We start from the raw sequence: 18,614 nt of genomic DNA on the forward strand, positions 1-18,614 counted from the left end.
TCAAACAAATCACAAGATTTGTCTGAAGTGCGTCAGTCATTTTGTTTTTGAGAAGAAAAAAAACAACAAATATTTTGATATGTCTAATTTTAATCTGGTGCCAAGAAAAAAGAAAAGAACTGGGTTCCAGAGATTATCGGGAAACGGCTGTTTTCAAGGTCAGCGGTGCTGTGTTTTAGCAGCCCGAGGGATGCTGGGATACAGTGAAATTCAGCATGGCGGCCGGACCGATAGCTGAACGAAATCAGGGTAATGTAGAAAGTTCTGATCCCTTTTTAAATCCTTTTTCGGAAATGTGTTGCTTATGTAGCACATAAAAGACTTTTCTGTTTAATTTAATTTTTATATCATAAGTCTTTACGCGTCTGTGCACTTGTGTGCAGTTCTCTCACCAAGCGGTAACGGCAAACGTAGTGCGATCGTTCAGGATCGTTTTATCCATCATGTTTTATACACAATGCTTGTAAAGGCAGCGCTTCGAATTGATTACCTTTAGTCGATCTGCGTAATTAAGTGAGTTTATGTGCATAATGTGTTCTTTAATGCTTTTGTCCAAAATTGCTTCTGCAATCAGAAAAAAATCTACATGTAGCTACAGCAATTCTCTTGTGAGAAAGTAATTTAAAGTGCTGAGATGAACAAACGAAAAGTATATAAGCTTATTAGTTTCTAAAGAAACTGTCGTGCTGTGCTGGTGAAACACTAACATGTAGCTGATTATCAATTAGAAGTTGATAACGCTGGTGTTTTGAATGTTAGGTTTTCACTGCAGCTGTTAATTTAATAAACATTATCAACTCTTAGTTGATAATCAACTTAGTGCTAAAAAGGCAAAATTTATGAAGCCTTTCACAGTCCAGCAAAGGCCTTAAAGTTTTAACAAAGTTAATGAAAAGAATTTATTTTTGCAAAATGCCTTAAAGATTATTGAAATCTTTTATGTCCTTGAAATGCTTATGATAACTATTGGCCCAAAATCAGAAGTGCAAGAGTCTAAATGGATTCAAATTTACACAGCATGTAAAAACTATTACTGGCATTTTTCTCATTCTAAATGTTTTCCTGTGAAATGTACAGAATGTTGACTGACATGATATGATCTTCATATGTTGTAATTTGTAATCATATCAATACAGTACTTACCCGCTTATAAGAACCCATTTTTTCAAATTTAGCCTAAACGGGTTCTTATGTAAATGGTGCTTAGTGGAATTTTAGGCTACGCAGGTTCTTAAATAGGTTCTTATTTAATGAGAAATATATTATACACCTGTGAATGGTAGAAAGGTGGCATGTATTTTAATTTAATGCCAAAACAGGCCTGGCCTTTAGACAGTACAGTATGTGGCCATGACCTATTTTAGTAGATATTTTAATTCTCAGTATCAGGCTAAAAGTTGATTTAATGATATATATCTAATGAAATATATACATATATAAATATTTTTTTAGGTTAATTTCTATAAGAACCTGTTTCAAATTTTAGGCTAAATAGGTTCTTATGTAAATGGAGTCTAAATTGATATTTTTAGGCTAACAGGTTCTTAAATTGCAGGTTCTTATAAGCGGTTAAGTACTGTACAAATAAGAGCAGAGTGATCCAATATTATATTAGATTTAGCCATTCCATGTTCAGTCAAGAACTAACATTTTACCTGAATACAGTAATACATCTCTCTTCTTTCAGAGGCATCTCTTTTTCTCATACAGGCTGGGAAATAAGGAGAGGTGAAAATTAAGCGTACAGAGCCTGTAAGGAATGGCAACAAAAGCGTGCAGGGGACTTTCTTTTTTTCCCCTTTCCTCCCTTCACTGAAGGAGCCTTTGCAGAGGAGGAAGGTAATACATAAAAGGTTGTAATTGGTAGTTAATTAGACTATTTTTCTTTTTCATTTCGTCTGTAGATGCCACAATTTATGTTGGAGGACTGGATGAGAAAGTTGCAGAGACTCTTCTGTGGGAACTTTTTCTTCAAGCCGGGCCAGTCGGTAAGTACTTTTACACTCCATAGTACTAGTTCAATTACACTGGTTCTGGACAGAAAAACTCTCTTTGCTATACATTTGATTGCTTTCCCTGGCAATGAGTGTTAATAATCAAGTACACTTCTGCCTTTGACAAAATCTTAAAGGGTGAAAACTTATTTGAAGTACACTGTACCAAAGCTTTGTAGTGTACCAAGGATACATGTACAGTTACATGTTCCTCTGGGATGGCGTTAAGGGCCGGCTGCCGGCTAATTTCACTGGCTGAAAAAGGACATTAATCGGACAGAAAACAAGGACTTGAGTAAACTTTTAGAGCTGCCAAGGCCAAAAGGGCCGACTTAGTGTTTTCTAAGCTACAGCTGTACATGTACATCCCTGGTTCCTGTGACAAAAGCCTTGATGCAAAATATTTTCAGGGGTGGTAGAAATACAGGCATACATTGTACACATACTCCTGCAGTAGTTCCTAATGTTACAAAAAACAAGGATAAGCTTCTACAACACTGTAACTTATTTTTTGTCTACCTTTTTAGTGAATGTCCACATGCCTAAAGATCGTATCACGCAGCTGCATCAAGGTTATGGGTTCATTGAATTTCTTGGTGAGGAGGATGCTGATTATGCTATCAAAGTGATGAACATGATTAAAGTATATGGCAAACCAATCAGAGTGAACAAGGTACACTTGTCATAAAAGATGTGAATATTGTTCCTCATGGTTTAGATAGGAATGAACGTTTATTCGTTTGTCTCACGATAGAATCGCTTTGAGATGTTGATTGCGACGTTTCAACTGCAATACTGCTAGTCTTCATCAGGCGATGAGGTCGATTGTTACGCGTCGCTATATATGCACGTTGGTTCGCTCTAATTGGTGCATTTCGATCCAAAACGATTCTGTTGTGAGACAAACGAATAAACGTTCATTTCTAAGGTAAACTTGCATACCTATGTACACTTTAATACAATGTAAGTTGTGGTTCAATTTTATCTTCAGTAGAATCTGGTATTTTCCTTTGTTTTATATTCTTTATCATATAATTATGTTTATATATTACGGCCTTATGCACCTACTGGCGCGACGAGATATGATGATGATGATGATGATGATATTTCTTTACCATTGTACTAGAACAAAAGAAAATACCAATTTGTATCAAGAGTTAAATCGAACCACCACATACATGTTTATGTACATGTACAATGTAGGACACGATCACCCTGAGGTGTCACAGGTGACCTACTTTTGTCTTTAGGTGACATGTATAACTTTGCTATCGTGAAAGCTTTTAAGAATTAGGCACGTTCAATATTTCTTACTTACAGTGTAAGAGCTTAGAGCACCCTGTAATAATACTAAAAGCTCTTTGATTACTGAACAATCTTTAATTTCTCAGAGAAATAAAGTCATTGAAGAAGCGACTACTGTAAATGTAAATGGAAATTTTTAGTCATCAAGGACAAAGTTTTAGTCCTGTTGGCAACTTTTTTGGAAGCAATTTCGAGTGCTGAAACCTCTGCATAAAATTAATGTATAAAATAATGTACAGTGGGTTCCAACTAGTAACTGTTCCAACTGTTTTGTTTCTCAGGCATCAGCACACAATAAGAATCTTGATGTTGGTGCAAATGTTTTCATTGGAAATCTTGATCCAGAGATTGATGAAAAGTTGCTGTACGACACATTCAGTGCTTTTGGTGTTATTCTTCAAACCCCCAAAGTAAGTAGAGAAATGTCCTTTTTGGTATTCATACTGTAGGTTAAGAAAATAATTAATAAAATTTGTAACCAAAAGTGAATGCTGTACACTGTAGAAGAAAAAAGTGACCCTGGCTTGGTTCTTGTTAGCCTGCCAGCAGGCTCACATTAATTTATTGTGGGTGACATGACTGTGTGAGCCACAAAGCTGCCAGAACAACCCAGCAAGCAAAGCATGCCCTGCTATCAGGCTAAATTCTTGCTACACTGTAAAACGTTTTTTTTTTCAAAAGCTTCACTCTTTATCAGTTGCATGACTGTGTGACTTGGCTTTTGAAGCTTGGGGAATAAAACAAAAGGTATCATATTGAAGTGAAGTGAAAGACTTTATTTAATGAGGGTGACCCGTGACAGCTTAAAATAATTAGAATGCTAAAAAATATGTTATATATTTACAATAAAATGCTAAAATACGATATTATTTACAATAAAATGCTTAATTAAGTCACTATTAAAAATGGTTACAAATGTGACCCTCCACGGGAAAACAGTGAAAAAGGTGAACGCACGGGCACGCGTGTCATGGCACGGCACGCTAAGCGTGTCACACATCGCACGGATATGCGCATATTTAATAGGTAGAACAAAGAATGGCACGGTTGATATTGTTTCGCACGCTAAAGCTTTTATCTAAGAGAAGTGTGCTATTTGGCACGCTTAACGAGCGATATGACACGCGTGCGATATGGCACGCACGCGTGCGATAAGACACGCTTCCCAAACCAGCCTTCGTTTGTAACTTTTACATCCGTTTAACTTCTTATGGCACGAACGGGTCGAAGCTATCTAAAGAAAAACATGCTTTTCAATTTTTGTTATCATACTAAGACAAACAAGCTCGCATAACTTACGTACTTACCCGATGAACGTGCATAACAGTTAGCTAATTCCAGATCGTACGAGGCTTATGCATAAGAAGAAAATAAAACTTCGATTGAAACCACGATATTTAATTGTGCTTTAAAAATATAGATTGCTCGCAAGAATTCAGTTCATCGAAATCTGTTGATTGCAAGTAAACTTCGCAAGCGATTTGTAAACCCACGCAAAATTAAAGAACAATCGATCGCGAAGCTCGCTGCTTAATCTTCGCGCTCGATCGCTAGCTATTTCTAGTAGCTCGCCGCCCGAACTACACGCTCGATCGATCGCTTTTTTTTGTGTTCGTTCCACGGATTTAAAAGAATAAAGAGAGAATGCTTGCAGTCCATTAATCCCTTCCCGATTATCTGCCTTGGGCGGGAAGAGTAGTCATTTTCCCGTTTCCTGACCAGCCCATGCGCGGCCGCGAAACACTGGGACCAAGGATGACGGGTCAGTCGGCGGGTGAAACGTAGCGACAACGTTTGTGACAATAAATTTGGCTTTAGTTTCTAACGTAAGCCTTCGCTGGTTTTATCTCCTATTTTCTGTCGTTTACTTTGAAATTGATACTCAATTAAAAAGCTCGGTTCGTCGAAAATCTGCGATTCAATGTTTGTTTGTTTCGAAAGTCGGCTTATATGGCTGCCGCTACAACTATGCTTATTGAGCACCGACCTTGCAAAAGTTGTACGTGTGATAGTTTTACAAGACGAGAGAACGGTAAGTTAAACTTTTCTCTTGGACACGGCTAGCGTGTCATTTTGTACACTTGAATTGCTTGCTATTTGACACGCTGGCGTGCCATTTCGCACAGTACAGTGCTCGACACGGAACATTGTTCGATAAGACACGCGCCTTTGTTTTTATCGTGCGATACTAACAAAAGAAAATTTTTAATTAGGCGTGCCTTCTGACACGCTGCTCGGAAGCCGGCGTGTCATTTTGCACACTGCCTATTGTTTAGCGTGCCATTTTGGCGTGCCCGTGCGTTCACCTTTTTCACTGTTTTCCCGTGGAGGGTCACAAATAATAAAACTGGACTTACAATTACAAACATACTACGAATAATAATAGTAAATTAAAAAAAAAAATTAAAAAATTCCATTACTTTTCTGAGAGTTAAAAATAGTATTTAGTAATAGTAATAGTATTCAGGGATGAGTGAATCTTTTGTTTCTTTTCCCCAAGCCTCATAGCCAAGTTGGAATTTGAATAATACTGGTACATGTAAATCGAAATTGGGCTATTGCAGGATATTGTATACCTGTATGTACAGTTGTGGTTCAGATGACTGTACTGTATTATAATGACTGTGAAACAAAGTCAAATATTCCAGGTTGAACAAAGAATTGAGATTTCCAAGACTGAGAGATTCTTTCTTTCTTTCTCACTTGAATTGAGCTTTTTACAGATGACAAAATGTCTAAAACAGAGTAGAATAGTCTGGCAGTGGACTGCATGTATTTTATTATTTTAATATTGTGTACATGTATGTTGTAATTTCCAAGACTTAGAGATTGCAAGAAAAGCAAAACATGAGTTCTCACACATGCATTCATTGCAGATTATGCGAGATCCAGAGACAGGCAACTCTAAAGGTTTTGCATTCATCAACTTTGCAAGTTTTGATGCATCTGATGCTGCCATGGAAGCTATGAATGGACAATACTTGTGCAATCGACCTATTACATTGTCTTATGCATTCAAGAAGGAATCTAAAGGGGAGAGACATGGTTCTGCAGCAGGTACAACATGATTGTATGGTGTGCATGTATTATAATTATTATTAATAATAAAAATTAAGTGCAGCACTTAAAAATAATCCAGATTGCCCTCCAAACAAGCAGGACTCAAATTTTTCTGCACTTGCCAAAGGACATAACATAAAGAAGGCAAGGCCGAGAGGCGTAACTGTTGTATAAACCAAGTTTTGGTTTATTACAAGAAAATTTGATTTAATACAATATTTCGGCTCTATTACAGAGTCATAGTCATGTGATGTTAAATTTTTACAAGAGGAAACTTAAATATCTAAGAGGTGTATGACAAAATGTGTGACTCAAAGATAACTGCAAGTCAGGTTTTCAAAATTTTAATCACCAGCAGCATTTCAAAAATGTCAAGATTGTCATACTTTTTAACCATACAAAAGTCATGTACTGTATAATGTTCCCTAGATTATATTCAATCACAGCGTCAGGAGTTTCAAAATGTTTTTAAGTAGGCATCTGCAGCTGGAGGAGTAGACGGATGTGACAATGCCAGGCTTGTTGGTCATGAGCTGACAAGAGTAACCGACGACATAAAAATCAAGTAGCCAGCAGATTGACGGCGGTTGCCAGTTGGTTTTGTAAACCCTTCAGGAGTATATAAATATTATCACATTTACCTGAAGCTTTTTTCTCTTTAAAGAGCGTCTCTTGGCAGCACAAAATCCTCTGGCCCAAGCGGACAGACCCCATCAGCTGTTTGCAGATGCACCACCAGCTCCAGTTGCAGCTGCAACATTAGCGTCTGCTCCTGCAGTCATGCCCTCTGCAGTCATGGCTGTACCAGTACCAAGCACCATTCCCACTCCAGCTAACATGCCTCCATCTGGCCCACCAATGCCTCCTGTTCCACCTGGCATGCCTCCTCCAGGTATTTTTCTTTTTATATTGGGTATTGTTATTATTTATTTATTGTATAGCCATGTCTCACAAGGACTGGAAACTACTAAATCCACGACTTTGATTAGCTAAAATTGATATTGACTGCAGTTTAGACTTCCCTGTGTGAGAAATTTCCAAACAAAAATGTAAAAAGGTTGACTTGTTTCTACTAAATATTCTAAATGGGAGAGCCAAAAACCTTGACAAGAAAAAGTAAAGAGAATAAGCAAACTTACTTTAGGCAATTTTAAGTTCAGTTCAGGAATGAAGTCAAAACACCAGCTGGATCGAGACAAAGTAATTGCAGGGTTAAAAGCACTCAACACAAGGTGACTTAAATGCCTGTAATAATATTTTGTCAGTCAATGAAAGAAGTTCGAAAAATTTAAACCATACCTTCCACTAAGAATTATTGACCTTCTTTCGTCCAAATTTTTCTGTGGTCGCTGTTCACGAGCAAAATTTCAGTGGGTAAGGCTAAACTAGCAATGGTACTAGGAAAATGGTACAGTGTAAAATACACTGTACATGTACATGGACAGCATAATGGATAATTTTGGCCTTTAAAGAAGGTTGCCTAGTTTACCTCAAAATTGTTACTTTCAGTGTACACCTTTTTTATACCCTACACTTAAAACTGTATTTATAAAAAAGTGTGTACTTAAGGACGTTCGCACTAATTGTTTATGCGCATCCTTACTGCGCACGTAATTCATGTCGCAACGTCATGCCACGTCATACATTCTAAGCACATGTAGGGTGGGTAGCTATTCCGCTCACTTTGCTTGGAGTTTGCTCTCTTAAATGGTCGGTGACCCATACTTTTTTCTTAACGGATTACTTTTGTTAATTAGTACCTACGTTAAAGCAAAAAATGAAAAAAATCTATCAAATGAAAGTTTGTTTTTATTGTCCGACTGACGTTTGAATTATGCTTTATGAGCTTTTCATTTTGCCGTACGACAGTTTGTAATGCCCTTTTTTCAGGGTTAATTCTTACAAAAAGGATATCAAAAGTAGGAATTATTTACATAACAGACACCCTTCTACAAAATGTGACTAAGATCGTTTGCCTCCATTCACTAATCTTCGATATTATTAACTACAAACCTTGTAAACACTTCTGAATTACGCGCACCAATTTTTCAAAATAAGGCTAGTTTTCCACACGCTTTATCTCTGAAACAAATTCGGTGACCCCAACTTTTTTTTTTACATTTCTGACACAAGTTACTCATTATCTGGCCGCAGTAAAAAATTTTAAAAAATCTATTGAGTAGAAAATTTTTGCGCGAACGTCCTTAACAGCATAATGTTTTATTCTATACTTACTGCATTTCTTGTTGTGATCTGTTTGTTTGATAGGAATGCCTCCACCTGGTATGATGCCACCACCTGGATTCCCACCACCAGGAATGTTCCCTCCTCCTGGCATGCCTCCACTACATAGACAGCCTGATCAACCACCACCCCCACCCCCACCAGGTGCAGTTGGTCCCCCAGGTCAAATGCCACCCCCACCCCCTCCCATGGAGGGAGGCCAATTTGCACCACCTGTCCCACCAAACATGCCACCACCACCACAGGTTAGGATTATGTATTTTATTGTTAAATTGATTTTATTTTGCTTTTAGTTCAAAAGTGTTTGTTAGTTCATTAATTGCACATTGTTGTCATGCATGTTACTGAACAGGTAACTTACAATGTACTATTAACAGATTGGAAGACGATTTCTGACCATTTTCAGAAAATGTCCAAAGGTCTTTCTCTCGTTCATGATCATTAATTTTTGTGAAGATTTTAGAGGAAGATCCAAAGATGTCACAGCCATCCTGAATATTATTATTTTATCCAACAACAACTATGCTCTTTGCAGTGGCATAATGTGACTATACTATAACACACACCAATGTGTTTTCATTCATGACTAATGTTTTTTTTAATGAAAACTTAACCAGCAGCCAGACATTCTTTTTAAGTAGACATAGAAGAAAGAAAGCTTGATCGCAGGTTAAGGTATAATAGCAACCAGTCTCTTAGCAGATCTACAATTTTGCTTATTGTTATTATTTTGGGTACAACAGCCTCTGCTTGGTCAAGGTCGTCCCCAAGATCAGCCAGGAGGTCTTTTACCAAGACCGCCTCACATGCAGTTTCAACCCCCTGGTGTTAGACCACTTATGCAGAATGACATGGGACCACCCGGTGGAATACCAAGTCTGTTAGGACCTCCTCCACCAATGCCCTTCAGAATGATGCCGCCTGGAGGTGAGTAGTACCAGCACGCAAAGTGTCCTGTGGGACATTGCTTGTTGCTTTTACTGTTATTCATTGTTGGTTTCCCTGTGTCAAAAGACAATGTTTATAATACGTGTAATCTTACATTGTTTTGCTAGCTGCGGTTTATCAATGCCCCATTATTAAAGACTCCACTCTGTTTTGTTGGTTGCCCTGTGTCAAAAGACAATGTTTATAATATGTGTAATCTTACATTGTTTTGTTAGCTGTGGTTTATTATTGCCCCATTATCAAAGACTCCACTCTGTGATCCCACTCAATCAATAAATTTATTCACAAAGCAAATTACATGTACGTGTACATGTACTTCGAAAACTAAATGAATTATTAAGAGTTACGAATCTAAACTAACAACTGCTGGGGGGAGTACAGGTTAATTGAATTTTATAAAAATAGAAGAAAATGAGATACAATAAAAATTTAAAATTAGAGTGTCAAGTTAATTAATATAACAACCACACTCAATTACACTACTATTATTAACCTAAAGTGCTCTTGTTTAGAGGTGCAATCTACCTTATTGTTACTTATTTTCGCGGGCACTTAATTTCGCGAAAATGGAACAGGAATATTTCGCGAGTCTTAATTTTCGCGATTTGGCCAAAAATACGTAATTAGCATAAAAAATACAATAGAAATTGGTTGGAATTAATTTTCGCGGGTCTTTAATTTCGCGATTTTTTGAAAATCGCGAAAATCGCGAAAATTAAGTCCCGCGAAAATAAGTAACAATAAGGTATTTAGATCTTTTTCATTGGATAAAATTTCATCCATACTACCTAGTCGTAACAACAGTATATACCTGCACAAAACTTTTAGTTTATTCTTACCTTCAGTAAGGTAAAGTGTACATGTAGTTAGGTATTTACCACTGATATTGATAAAGGGCAAAATAGTTACACCCGCTTTCAGTGTTACGTGCATAGCTATCTTTCTACATCCATCTTTCGACATCGTCTTTCGACGTGCTGTTTGAAATGAGCCAATCAAAACCTATACATACCGTTGTTGGTTTCATGCAAATCTGCGAAAAGGTCAGAAGGTCATGCTAGTGGGCTGTGATTGGCGGATTTCGATCCGTGTTGTTTGTTTAGCACGTCGAAAGATGGATGTCGACAGAAAGCCGCTATGCACGTAACACTGAAAGCGGGTGTAAACGAATTTAGTAATGCTTGATCCATTGCTTTGTTTCCAGGTCCTTTTCCGCCGGGCATGCCGCCGAGGTTTGGGCCTCCACCTCCTCGCTGATGAATGAATTCATATTAACGTTCATCATTTTTTTTATTGGAAACATCTTTGTATAAGGAAATTCCTTGTGCGTATCGGTTGCCTGGCAACTCGGAAAGGGAAAAAGAGAAGACATTTAAAAGGCGATCATTGAACAATGGAACTTGTCAGTCTCTCCCGTCGATAATTCCGGCCATTATCGCTCCGTTTGTTTCGTAAAGTAGTTCAACATACATGTACATGTATATCACAGTCGCTCATATTTCATTTGTAAAATAAGCAAAGAAGGAACAGATCCCCGCTACACGTGTTTTATTTCTGCATATCTATTTTCCGCCAGTTTTCATCATGCGTGACCCAGGGTTTGATTCTCTCACCCGACATCTTATGGACCATCGCTAAAAATCCTGCTATGCTTGCCTCAACCATCTTGGTCTTATCGGAAAATATGGACTGAACATTTTTAGAAGGCGCTACAGAGCCGCTAAAGTGTACTGAGGTTAAAAAACAACGCAGACCGTGAAGGATTTACTGTTAAAATAACAACTTAAATATTAATAAAGAAATAACTCTTACATCAAGCGACTGTTTTTCTTCCAGTTTATACATCCCATGTCAAATGAGCGTAAACACTTTTATCACCCTTTTAACCTTCAAACTGTTTTAACTACGTATGTTTGTTATAATTTTATGTATTTCATGAATTTATAATAACTTCTTGAATCAAAGAGCGTTTTCTCTAAGTAATTTTTGCGCCGCTTTACGTTATTGCAAGGAAATTCTACAATCTACAGTATACATCGAGTAATACTAGCCTGGACTGTTTCCCTGTCATTTTTTTTTGAAGTCTCTCTCGCTCTCACTCAATCGAGTAGACGACTGGCACTGTTTGTACAGCAAACTTTCTCGAAACGTCATAGTTCTCGTTATCTCTTGACGAGTTTTCGTTTTTTAACTGTGCACACTTGGCTCCTTGTTCAAAAACTGGCACGACAGTTATTGAACAAGGAGACGTTTCTCGTGCACAGGAGCATACAAGACTGACGATTTGAAAATTTGCCGTAGAAAACGAAACCGTATGTGTGTTTAGTTTTGCAATGCTGTTTGGGTCAAAAAGAAAAAGCAAACTAGAAAACTCGCCAACTTTTGTTCTTTGCAGAAACGCGCTGTTATCAAACTTGGTCAGATGACGTGACGTTTCTATAGCATTCATATTCTGAAATCTGGTATTTTTTCCAGTTACAGGCGAGATTATGGTTGGTTTCAAGATCTACATATTTTTTTGCGTTCTTACATTTTTTCTGATTTTGATTATTTTTAAAAAAATCCAAAATGGTGGACTTTGAAATGTATATAACGTTATTGTGGCGTAGTATGACGTCATATATGACAAAATGCCTTGCACGCATAGATTTAGATACCGTACATGTGTAACGCAACTTTTATTAGCCCTTTTTACGCATATATTGTGAAACAGTGACATAAAGGAGCGAAGTAGATTTTGTCATCAGCTGTTAAGCATTTTGGGTTACCCTGGCATCTGGATCGTTGTAGAGCAAACTGTTCCTAAGGGAAAAGGTCAAAACTATTGTACTCGGACAGAACCCACCACTTTGCAAAAGGACAGGTGGTCTCTTCATGTACCCCCCTTTCCCCACCTTAAAAGATGGTGTCTTGTTTGAATAGCCCCCACTCTATCAGGAGTAAAAACTAAGAAAAAGATTCAAACCCCTTGTGCCATTTCTCCAGCAAGGCAAACTTCATGCACACCTAATATGAAAGTCTCAAATTTTGAGGCCAATAAATTTTGTCCATTTGGCTTACCAGACAGGTGGTATCTTGCATAGCCCCCCTACCCCTACACAAAGTGGGTCTTCGTCGAGTACACTTGTTATGACTACTTGCCTAAACGGAAAAAGCTGCATTTGTTAAGTCGGTCTCTCCCCTACTTTATTGTTTTGCAAATATTTGGCACATTACTTTGGAAGTTCATCAAATGAATATTCTTCCAGGAAAGGAAAGTTTTTCATCATGTTTGTGACTCGCGCCTTTTGTTTCGTGGTCCAGGCAACTTTGTTTCTTGTGACTGAAGGAACTCCATACAAAATCCTGCTGCACTTTTCAAAGTAATCCTCGGAACACGTGACTCCTAAATGGTCACACAATCTTTGCAGAGTTTCTTTGGGTTTGAATACTGTTTCGTGTCCTGGAATGTCGATAACAGCATCCCCGTACCATTCCCTTACGCGTTGGTTGGCGGCTGCCATTCCAAAGTAGAAGTCGATCGCCTTGTCAAGTTCCGTCGCGTTGTTTATCTGTTGAAAAGAAAACGATTAAACAAACTAATGATTTTCTAGAATCAAACGCCAGCTGGGTCCTACAACAGACCATTTTACAGCTGTCTGCTCAGTGAACTGGCCTTTGAATAGTAGCAAGGTTGTGGAAGAGGGGGGGGGGGAGTTAACTTTGCGATGGACTAGCATCCCATTCAGGGGGGAGTAGAAATATTCCTAGCCGCTTAATGCTAATAGGCTCCAGGATAAGCTCCGGCAAGTATAGGCCACTTGGCTCTAGGCTTCCCCCAGAAGTAACGCAACATGAAGTAACTAAAACTACAAAAAATGACAATTCGAGTCAATTGTAGCATTGCGAGGGTAACCTGTCAGTGCGTATTTTTATTTATGAAACCTAAAAACACCGGCTGACGGGGATTTATTATTCCACTAGATTTTTTCAGCCTAGTTTGCCTCCACGTCGAAATATCATCTGTAAACTGAAGTGCTCAAATAGAGCCTGCGTTTAATCCGTTGCATTCAAAATGTTTGTTTTAGTTTTGAATATGATCTAGCTGATGTAAAAAAAAAAAAACTTTCATAACTCTTTCCTTACCTTAACTCCTTCCTCTCTCACAGCGTCGCGTGAACCTGTAGCGCGGAGCATCATGGTTGCAATGTTGTCAAATGGGTTCCTGATGACGTGTATGAATTTCATTGGTACTTGAACGACTTGGCTGATTTCTTCTAGAATGCTCATTCGGCTGATATTCATTAACGCATGTGATGTATCTCCTCCTTTCTTGTCACCGATAACCTTTTAAAGAAGTTCAGAAATTAACTAAAACTTGCTTAAACGGATGGGGTCGTAGTCAGTAATGGAAATGGTAATAGTTACGGTGATCGAAATAGAGCGGTTTCTCAATTGAGTGTCAAAAGTGTTGGTTTTGCATTTCTACACTTAGTGATTGGTTTAAAAAACTCGCGCCACTTTCCAAGCCAATCAAAAGTACAACCAAACTAATGGTAACTCCCGCATACACGTTTTCCCGCGCTTCGCGCCGGCTACATGTTCTTGCTTCGAGCGGTTTGATTAGTTCACTGGATTGTGTGTGTCCTTTGTGACTGGCCAAAGTTATTACTTTGAGTTTGGTTTAATTTTACGATACTCAATTGGAAAATAATACTGGGCGGTAATAGAGGCGGTGATGATAAATGGTGATAGCAATGGTAATAGTCATAGTAATGGTGATGGAATTATGGTAATAGATACCATTGTTTATACATGATGAATTTGGTGGGTTCGTGTATAACGTAACAGAATAAAAATGTGAATCTCTCGATTAACCCTCGGACGTTCAAGCAAACTCAGCCTCCACCGTCATACAAGGGACGGGGGATTGAATGGAACCCCTCCTTTAGGGTTTCTTCTCTGTTAGGGCACAGCGAAATTATTTTGCACTATGTAGAAAGCCCTTAGCTTACTCTACAAAACGAGATAATTTTTGTTGGCTGTGATGTCATATGATGTCACATAAAGTCATTAGTGCCGCCAGCTTGGATCCGCCATCTTGGATTTCACCATTTTCTTACAAACTCAGAAAATAACAATAATTGATGCAAAATCATGCCAGAATAATTATGGAAAGTAAAAATAAACAAATCGTACAATTCTGTTTCAAAAAAAAACTGGAAACAAAATAAGAAAAATGTTACGTTTTTTTGGCCAGACAGTCTTGTAATTATGGCCTTGCTGATGGCAACATCAAATATCATGAACACATGTTTGACATGTCAAAATTTCCGCAAGGGATGAATGAACGGCGACTGAAAGTGTCAGCATTGTAGAGTAAATCCTCTTTTCAAAATGTCTAAAAAACTTCATGGGGTCTACATTGTACGTCCGAGGGTTAAAACGTTTGTCAATGGACGATTTGGCAAGGCCGTTAACGTTCCAATTTAGAGGTCAGGACTTTCTAAAAAGAAAGTCAAGACTTAATCATAAAATTAGCTTAGATGTCTTTCTACAGTAGGCTTTGTTTTACCTCAGTTGCAGCATAACGTAGTTGTAGCATAACACTTCGATTTGATGTAAATACTTTTATAATGTTGTACATTACTTAATTAAAATCGTGGAGCACCTGGAAACTAGCGAACAGCTAAGCGTGTACTTGTCCACGTCTATGTCTATGTAGCCATTGTCTTTTTTCATTTTTAGCACAGCGTTTTTCACTAGCTTGGTGCAAAGTGGCACAGGGAATTGAAAGTAAAGTTTTTTGCACAACAAGAAAAGTAAACACAGCTCTACTCGAGATCTGAATCTCGTGATCTCGCACCATAAAAGACAGGCCTACCTTTATTCTCTTTTGATATCCTCCCTGCCATAAACCAGGAACATTGTAGGTGTATTTTACTTTAAAATCATGGTCCAGAAGAGAGTTCTTTGCTCGATTTAAAAACATAGCCTGTTCCATAGAGAGCTGATGAAGATCATAAAATAAAACATATTTTTGCAGGGTTTTCTGTTTAAGTACTGGTGACTGGTACTTTGTCCAACGTTTTAGCACATTGTACTCATGAGAGATAATAATCTCTGGGTGAGCGTCCAATATGGCAGCCACTAAGCTGTGACTGCTGCGAGGATATCCAATGAACATCACAAATGTCTCCACTCCATCGTAGAGTTTGAACAGTTTCTCTGCGGAAGAAAGGAAAGGCGTTTCCTCTGCAAAAATAAAACAGTTTAGTAGCTCTAAGAGCCTATCTAAAGCTATGTCTAAACTGCAGAATACCCCGTCATTATTTAGTTCTTCGCAAACACTTCCAAAAATGTTCTTTTAAAATAAACAAAAAAAAAAATGCAGTGGTTGACATCACACTTGCCAAGTGGCTACAGGACAATCTCATTTTGTGGAGCAGCCTTAATCACGGAGGGACCAAAATTGGATGAGGTCCAAGGGGCACTTGTATTATAAACCTGAGGACGGCCTCAATCTGTTCTAAACAGATGAGCCTTATAGAAGAAATTGTCGTCTTCTTCACTTACCAGTTTTAAGGCCCGACGTTGTTGTTTGAGTGGACGACGTTTTGCTTTCGTAAAAAGCATTTTCTTCCGGCTGAGACACTTGTGGAACAGTTCTGCAACTTTCATATTCTGTTCTGTGACTGATAATGTAAACAGCCAAAACCGAGCTAACTAAAACTGCTGTTAGCAATAGAGGAGACCTCATCTTTAAATGTATCTGAAAATAAAAATACGATGAATTGAAGCAAAAATCTTTTCTTTCAGAAGGCAAGTCAAGTTTAAATTGATAAAGACTAGATAAAGCCAATCGACTTTGCCCCAAACAGCACCAAAGGTGCATACAACGCTGAAAGGGATTTACTAGAATAAACCGCACATAAGGTGTTTTCTAATGAGAGCTGACAGGACCCTCGCTTGTGACTCAGGCTCTCTCTCTACTATTTAGGGAGCCAAATAACGTGCTATCATTCTTTAAGGTAGGAAGATATTGAAGCGCCTTTACAGTAAACGTTTTCGGGTCATTTATTATTATTTTTCTCAAAATTGAGATATTTGCTGAACATAAATAAAGCGTACTTTAACCTTTCATTGACAGAAAAGTAATGAACCCAAAACCTCTGAAGTTATTAGGCATTTTTTTTTGCGTTACACAGGTGGTAGGCCTCCTTCGGTCGGTGTCGATCACACAAGTTAAATAATCTAAAATTGTCAAGCAATCAGCTAAACCCGGCATCACAACACAACTGTTTAGCCTGCAGCGGAGGTTTTTTGTGATGGGCGAACGTTGGATAATCTTGTTCGCGCATTTGGACTTGGAGTCGCAAACGTAGAGGGTGGCTGAGAAAAAGAGGTCACTATTCATTCGGCCTCGTTCTTAAAGCACGCTTGTTTAATTTCGCCCCTTACCTCGAGTGCGAATCCAACATGGCGCTCGCCCGATCAAAATGCGCTCTTTGCAAAAATACTCCAGACCTGCATTCCAGGCTAACAATTGCTCGTCGTTAACCACTTACACTTTTAAAAAAATAAATTTACAAAAATTGACTTCAGTAAGGTTTCATTTCAACAAACTTTCTCTTACCTTTTGCTGCTTTCCCTGACCACGCAGTTCCGTGTTGTTACGTAGCTGGTTTATAAAGGAACAAGTGCGCACCGATGTTTAACAACAATTATTGACACGTTTAATGAAGTTCTATTATTTACATGATAATAACCAAAACTGAGGCGAAGTGTTCCGTTTCTAAACGTAACGTAGTTACATTCTTTTTCAAAAAGGAACGTCTATATTTAGGCTGAGGCTAAAAGTTAGTAGTATATACCACACAAGTGAATATTGTGTTTTGTGCGAGCTGATTGGTTAACTCGGAGGTGATTAGTAAAGTACTATTCACCTCCACTTCGGTGAATAATTGTTAATTATTATTCAGGCGAATTGGCCTTCGGAGCCATGTGCGAAGTTATTTCCAGTGGGTCGCATTGCTAGTTGGCCCTAATACGCATTTGCAAGTGAGAGCTATACGTATACAATCTACCACTCCGTACTCGCCAGCTCTATTAATTATTATTATTTCCCTGATTGTCTGATATTTCATACCGGAAACAAAAGAAAGTAACGTAAAATGTTGACCACAGAATTCTTATACCAACTTATTAAAAATGGCTATTTTTTTTATAAAGATTTATTTGTTTGTAAACGCAAACGACAGATGATATTTTGTGATAAAATTATTGAGAACAAAAGAGACTCAAAAAATTGAATATATAAAAGGTCTTTGCTTATGAACAATCGCATAGAAACCGTCTTTTCACAGAAACAATTTCTGTAGCAAGAGTTGTTGAATACAGCGGGTGGCATATATGAAAATTATGCTAAATTCTATATTATTCAGACAGTAACGAACGATTCTCTCTTGGCCTACTTTAAATTTCTCAGCCCTGTCTCGCTTTCCTGACCTTAAGCGCCCCGCTAACGGATGTTAGTACCTGCACATTTCACAGCGCTATTAGTTTGGTATATTTGTAAGTAAATTTCAAATATAAATTTCAGATGAATATCTTAATATAAGGGGGAATTGTAGAAGAGCTTTCGATGTGCCACCATTGCTCAGAGTATTGTTTTGTCGCTAGGGCTGTTCACAAGTTGCTCAGCAGCTTTTTGGTAACTTTTTAAATTTCGAGCAAGTTTTTTCCTTTCGAGGAACTTTTTTTCTTTCGCGCAACTTTGTGCATTCTCAGTAATTTGTAGGCTGAGGATTGTCTGAGTGTTTTTCGAAGGCTATGTAGGAAAGTTTCCGAGCATTTTCTGAATCTTTCCAAAGATCAACGTAGTTTATCAAAGTGGATTCGCTAAGCATCTTGGCTAACCTCGGCTTCTTCAAATTTGCGAGCATGCGCGGTGCACAGTGTTTTAAAAAGGAGATCAACTACCAAGTTAAAAATGTCGTTAAATGTCACGTTGCCTTCAACAACAACAAAAAAAACAGTTTGTTTACATTTTATGCCGCGCCATAATGTAATATTACTTATAGT

The 18,614-nt window shown here is 38.0% G+C and overlaps 2 protein-coding genes across 4 annotated transcripts; one reads left to right on the forward strand and one right to left on the reverse strand.

The window, feature by feature from the left end:
• Positions 1-123: 123 nt before the first annotated feature.
• On the forward strand, positions 124-11,368 carry LOC144655899 (splicing factor 3B subunit 4-like). The gene is made up of 9 exons (XM_078516077.1): positions 124-249; positions 1,905-1,988; positions 2,522-2,667; positions 3,581-3,709; positions 6,176-6,356; positions 7,024-7,251; positions 8,628-8,848; positions 9,347-9,530; positions 10,756-11,368. Exons 1-9 carry the CDS (start codon positions 216-218, stop codon positions 10,806-10,808), a joined length of 1,260 nt encoding a protein of 419 aa, XP_078372203.1. The 5' UTR covers positions 124-215; the 3' UTR covers positions 10,809-11,368.
• LOC144655902 (uncharacterized) lies at positions 11,315-18,549 on the reverse strand. 3 transcript variants are annotated; one of them, XR_013571218.1, is made up of 5 exons: positions 16,107-18,548; positions 15,415-15,785; positions 13,677-13,877; positions 12,686-13,102; positions 11,315-12,347 (listed from the first exon to the last, which is right to left on the reverse strand). XR_013571218.1 is itself a non-coding variant. In XM_078516083.1 (5 exons), the coding sequence occupies exons 2-5, from the start codon at positions 16,288-16,290 to the stop codon at positions 12,764-12,766; spliced, it is 1,095 nt and encodes a 364-aa protein (XP_078372209.1). In that variant the 5' UTR covers positions 16,291-16,302; positions 17,167-18,549; the 3' UTR covers positions 11,315-12,763. The 3 variants fall into 3 exon arrangements, 2 of the variants coding, with proteins under 2 accessions (XP_078372209.1, XP_078372208.1); XM_078516083.1 differs by having other exon boundaries at positions 11,315-13,102; positions 16,107-16,302; positions 17,167-18,549; XM_078516082.1 differs by having other exon boundaries at positions 11,315-13,102.
• Positions 18,550-18,614: the final 65 nt, after the last annotated feature.

Source organism: Oculina patagonica, chromosome 6, assembly GCF_052425735.1.
Source record: "Oculina patagonica isolate OP01 chromosome 6, crgOcupat, whole genome shotgun sequence".
NCBI lineage: Eukaryota > Metazoa > Cnidaria > Anthozoa > Scleractinia > Oculinidae > Oculina > Oculina patagonica.

Excerpts from the sequence above, each read along its gene's own strand:
- LOC144655899 (XM_078516077.1), top strand. The coding sequence starts at position 216 with ATGGCGGCCGGACCGATAGCTGAACGAAATCAGG. Across the intron at positions 250-1,904 it reads GATAGCTGAACGAAATCAGG|ATGCCACAATTTATGTTGGA; the intron begins GTAATGTAGAAA and ends TTTCGTCTGTAG. Across the intron at positions 9,531-10,755 it reads CAGAATGATGCCGCCTGGAG|GTCCTTTTCCGCCGGGCATG; the intron begins GTGAGTAGTACC and ends CTTTGTTTCCAG.
- LOC144655902 (XM_078516082.1), bottom strand. The coding sequence starts at position 16,425 with ATGCACCTTTGGTGCTGTTTGGGGCAAAGTCGATTGGCTTTATCTAGT. Across the intron at positions 15,786-16,106 it reads AACGTCGGGCCTTAAAACTG|AGGAAACGCCTTTCCTTTCT; the intron begins GTAAGTGAAGAA and ends TTATTTTTGCAG. Across the intron at positions 13,878-15,414 it reads GATATCAAAAGAGAATAAAG|GTTATCGGTGACAAGAAAGG; the intron begins GTAGGCCTGTCT and ends CTTCTTTAAAAG.